The sequence below is a fragment of the Nothoprocta perdicaria genome, unplaced genomic scaffold, assembly GCF_003342845.1.
Source record: "Nothoprocta perdicaria isolate Ctin4 unplaced genomic scaffold, notPer1 scaffold_94, whole genome shotgun sequence".
Classification (NCBI taxonomy): Eukaryota; Metazoa; Chordata; class Aves; order Tinamiformes; family Tinamidae; genus Nothoprocta; species Nothoprocta perdicaria.
In genome coordinates, this window is record NW_020456243.1 from 1143765 (window position 1) to 1148887 (window position 5123).

Sequence of the window (5123 nt, forward strand, 5' to 3'; positions counted from 1 at the left end):
TGTTTAATTCCACTGAAATCATTTCAGAGTCATCATTAATTTCTGCTTCCCTCCCATCTCTCTATTGCAATTGTCCCSCCACATTTTTCAGTTACCTTGGGCTAAATTCTCTCCACAATTTCATGATTAGAGTCATATTTGTAGAAACCTGTGTGTCCCTGCTGAGAGCACTGGAATTTGTGGTCGAGATGAGAAGATGCCTGGGGAGAGCTGTGGAGTGCCCTGCGGGGCCCTGTGCTCCCGTGAAGCCCCTGCAGGGCTCTGGGGATACTGATGCTCCTGGATGCTGCTGAGCCCCCCTGCCCTCCACTAGCACATCCATATAAACAGAAATCTCTAGTTGCACCTCCGCTGCTCCCCACTTGACTAACTCCCCGTGCACATCCGCTCAGTGGAGCAGCCCGAGTCCTCCCCTGGCTTTGCCTCCTGAAACTGTCCCAACATTACAGAAGGGATTGCTTCAGCAGGCTCCCACCACTCTTATGTTCCTCTTCCATGGGAATTCCAGCAAACAACTGCTCTTACCGAAAGAGAAGTCTAGGCCGTCTGCGAGTTTGCACAACTGGAATATTTGCACTGCAAATCCAGCTCCAAGAATAACATCTGTCCAGCCAGGAAACAGACACCTGACCTGTGTGTCCCAGGAAAACCACACCACGCCACTTCAAATAAATACTTACAAGAACCTGCTGTCTACATCTACAGACCAATTGTTCACTAACACCAAGCAGTGAATGCTTCTGAGAAATGAATCAATTCCAAGGAAGATGCAAACTTCTCCTGGGTTATTCATGGACTTCCACTGGCCTCACAAGATTCAGGACTTCTCTCCCTGTCTTGTTGTAGCTGGACAGTAACCAGAATCATACTGTGCACTCAAAAACCCAGCTACCTTCTCTTTACACCAGAAAATGTAGTTTCCCTTTTTTTCTTGATGACACCTTCCCAAGCCTTCTGTTTTCAATGCCCTTTTCTTCTCAGAAAATTCCAGACTTTCATTTTCAGCTGTCTTTCCTTCTCGCCTGGTCCAAAGTCACAGCACATCAGACTCAAAACTTCTTTACAGGCRCAAACTTTCTTCTCCTTCCCTCAAACTCACCCAGTCAGTTTATAAGGTTGGCACACCGATGACCTCCTTGGACCTGAATGTATGCACACAAACCCCCGGAGATGCCCTCCTTTGCTCARATGAGGACTTCCATCATGTCTGCATCAGGGAACTCGGGCTTGTGGAGCAAACTGCTCAGTCGGCCCTTGTTCTCAGGTGGCTTCGCATGACTGCAGTTGTCTGGAACAAGAAGAAGGAAAGGTAGGTCTTCAAATTCAGTAGCAAATAATTGTTCAAAGCAAATATAAGCCAATGGCAGGGGAGAGGGAGAAACATCTTAATCCATACATCCTAAATAGGACGGCCAAAAAAGAGGCCAGAGAAGGTAATCCTGCATTCTCTGCACAATGAAATAACGGTGCCAATGGCAGCAAGCTTGTTAGCGCACCTGGCACACAAGGTGAGGCACCAAAATGTGTGTTTAGCAGCTACAGACAAAAGAGATACAGCAGCTCTTCAGCTGTGTCCCTGGTGAGAAATGGACAGGTGATTGCACAAGATTTACATCGGATTAACGAGTAATTAGGCATCGGCTGATCCATGGTAACTCTCCATATGTGTATTCCTATCCTGCTTAGGTTGCAAAGCTTATGAGCTTAACTCATCCTGAAGGCAGCATASAAATAACCAGGTGGATTCACCCAAAATATTCTACTTTGCCACTGGGGCAGGGTAGGAGCATGCATGTGATAATGTATAGTCTATAAATACATTAACTAGRTATTAATAATGACACATTAATTACGTATTTATCCTTATCACCAGTTCTTGACACCGTGAGATTCAGAAAGAAGGGCTCTTAATGCCTTAAAAGGGCCCAGGCTAATTCCCAAGGATCTGGAAAGGATCCCAGTCACCTCTGCACAAAACRCAGGGACCCGGAGTCTCCGGTACTCGTGGTCCTGCCCTGCTGGTGACATGTAGGAAATAGGGCACAGGGGAGCTCCCTTCTGAGGGCAGATGAGTGGTGCCTGGCACTACACAATGCTGGATCAATGCAAGGAAGACKGCTGCTGAGGCAGGAGCACGAGGAAAGGAAGGGGCACGAGGAAGGAGCASGACTCACCTCTGTCGCGGGCGGCGGGGAGGCGCGGGGCCGGGCTGTGCGCGGCGGGGGCGCCGGGGCGCGCTCGCCCGCCCGGGGCGCCGCTGGGGCCCGCGGGCCAGAAGAGCTCGGCGCTCCTGTCGGTCTGCGTGCTGCTGTCCCTGCTGCCCGTCTTGGCGTGCGAGGCCGGCGCGCTCGGCACCGAGGGCGGCGCAGGGGCCGGAGCGGGGTTCCCCGGCGCCTCCKGGGGCTCCTTGCCCAGCAGCAGCCCTGCAAGCAGGTGGGGCTGCTCAGTGCCATGGGCCGCGCTGGGCACCACGGGCTCCCCTCAGCGCTGTGGGGCTGCTCCCGCGCCCAAAGGCTCCTCCTCAACCCAAGGAAGACAGGCTGGATGGGAMACTGTCCCCGTCAAAATCCCAGCCCTGCTCTTGTCCACTCCTAGCCCAGACCATCCCCTCACGTCCCTCTTCAGGCTTCACCCTCACCCCGATTTGGGTTTGCCCCCTCCAAGTCTCCCACACCACCCGCTAGCATCAGGGCCTCTTTCCCAGACTGCTGCTTTCTCTGGTGATGGTTTTGCATAAATAGYGACAAATATGTGTGCTTAAAAGAAAAAGGACTGATCTTTGGCTTCATCCTCGGGCGGAGGGGGCTCCTGTGGGCCTGGTGGGACCTGCACCCGCCGTGCGGGGCAGCCCTGCGACCATGTGCGGTTTCGTGGGCAGCAAGACCAGCTAACCCGCAGCGGAGCCCAAGCTCGAGCGCCACTCACCGATGCTTCCCTTCCAGAGCTTCTCCTCCTTCCTCTCCTCCGCGATGTGGCTGCTGGTGAGCGAGGTCTGGCGCGAATGGGCGCCCGCGGCCGCCGCGATGGACGGGACGGAGCGCGCGGGCCGCAGGCTGGAGCTGTCGCTTTTCCCAGCGTCCTTCCGCGACCGCTGCTGCAGGACCTTGATCATGGCATCCTTCTCAATTATCTTTGCGTGGAGATTCTTTATTCTGCCCAAACACGACAGCTCTGATTACGGAAAGGGGCACAGCCACAGCAGGGCCCTGGGCCCATCCTGACCTTCCGTCTACCGGGGGCTGAAGTGACCCCAAAAACGTAGCTCCTACCCTCCCCCTTCAGTGATAAAACCCTCACCTGGCACCCAAAATGAGCAGCATTTCTGGCTCCAGCGCTAGAATAGGGACATTATTCACAAGATTAAATAAATCTATTGCTGTGGCTTCAGTAGACAAGCAGGAGCCATGAGGCTGATGGGGACTGTGGATCACTCGTGCCACTGAAACACGAAAAGGAGGTCGATTTCCCCACATTTTGGGACCAAAGCTGGAATCCCTCATTCTGGCAGAGTTTCACTGGGAGGGGTTTGCCTAAGTAAATATCATCTGAATTAACTGAGCTAACCGCAGCACTCGGGACTGGTGCTGGAAGAAAGACCGACTGCCACTGAAGTGGAGGAAAAAAGTTCCCTTTGGCTGCTGTAGCGGTTGGGTTGGGCTCTTAGTTTTCCCCTAAATGATGCACAAAACCCTCAGCATAGAGTTAATCAAAACTCTCTTTGTTCACTACAGACCCACAAAGACTCTGAAGACACACAATATTGATTCTCTGAGATTTTGCCCTGGGAATGAGAGGGGATTTAAGACCAAATCATACTGCGAAAGACTGAAGCTGCATATTAAAAAAATTCTACGTGTAAAATATTATAATTAAAAGACTGCATCTTTACAGCAATACTCAATATATAGTTAAATGCAGTAGCATTTTGTGATGCAGTTGAAACTGAAATGTCATGTCTGGAAAGCATATACCTACAAGCGGGATATAGTGACTTAATTTTGGCTTTAGTTTTCACAATCAGATGTCCAACTTGCAACAAGACACAAGATCCTAATCTAYCTTTAATGAAGTCAATGGCAAGACTCCATCTTTTCACTGGAAATAGGACACAAACCCAGTAAAAACTATCACTTGTATCTTCTATGTATAACAACAATACTGTTGTTAGATATTGTTAATAGATTATATAAAATAATCTATTTTTTTTTGGTGAGAAAGACAAAACTGAATAACTGATTTTCTCTAGTTTTTCAGTAATTACCTTCAAGGAATATAGATTTTTTACTCAGGCCTTCACTAGAGAGTCTGGTGACTTTACTTCATCAAAAGTCTGGATTAAAATGCTGGCCAGGTCTAGCACACATTTATCTGCCCAGCCACATGTCCATTTGTATGCTGAAAATGGAGAAGAATTTGTGCAAATGAACATTTTTCTCTCTGACTGCCTCTGTCGAAAGAAGTTTATTTTACATCTTCTACTCCTTGCTCATGCATCTTTTTTAGTGGCTTTTGGTGCTAAATTTAGCAGATTTGTCCTGAAATGCCACTGTGAACTTTGCACGGCTCAGACATCAGCCCATGTAGAAGGAGAAACAAGCAGGCAGCCAGCTAACGAGTCGAGAGCGGCGTGAGCACAAGCGCAAGCGCTCGCCTCGCTGCTCATGTAGCAGCACAATGAAAATTTCAGCTTTTATGACTAGACACCCATGTCTCTACCAGGGAATTTTCACTGAGATTAAAGAAGCATTTAGCTTCCTCATACGTCAACCGACTTTTACTTGGAAAAGAGCCATCTGTTTTTAAGAAAGTCCCTCTCAGCATAAAAATGTAACTGGTAGGTAGGAAGTTATCTAAGGGTCATCGTTGATCATTTCCTCACTATGTTTTAAAATGGAGAGCAACGCTAAGTGGCGTGCAGTGAAGCCCACCCTGACGAGCACTCTGAGCGAGCAGAGCGATGGGCCCCTYGTGAAACCCACCCTGAGGTGCACTCTGAGTGAACAGAGCGATGGGCCCCTCATGAAGCCCACCCTGAGGTGCACTCCGAGCGAGCAATGGACCCCTTGGGAAGCCCACCCTGAGGTGCACTCCGAGCAAACAGAGCGATGAGCCCCTCACCGGAG

At 50.0% G+C, this 5123-nt stretch overlaps 1 protein-coding gene across 1 annotated transcript in view; it reads right to left on the minus strand.

The window, feature by feature from the left end:
* Positions 1 to 563: 563 nt before the first annotated feature.
* AMOTL1 (angiomotin like 1) overlaps positions 564 to 5123 on the minus strand; it is a 70582-nt gene continuing 66022 nt past the window's right edge. The window contains exons 12-14 of the mRNA XM_026052944.1: positions 2926 to 3152; positions 2175 to 2423; positions 564 to 1288 (exon numbers count right to left, since the gene is read on the minus strand). Of these exons, the coding sequence (XP_025908729.1) occupies positions 1185 to 1288; positions 2175 to 2423; positions 2926 to 3152 (580 nt within the window). The 3' untranslated portion in view covers positions 564 to 1184. The remainder of the gene's footprint in view (positions 1289 to 2174; positions 2424 to 2925; positions 3153 to 5123) is intronic.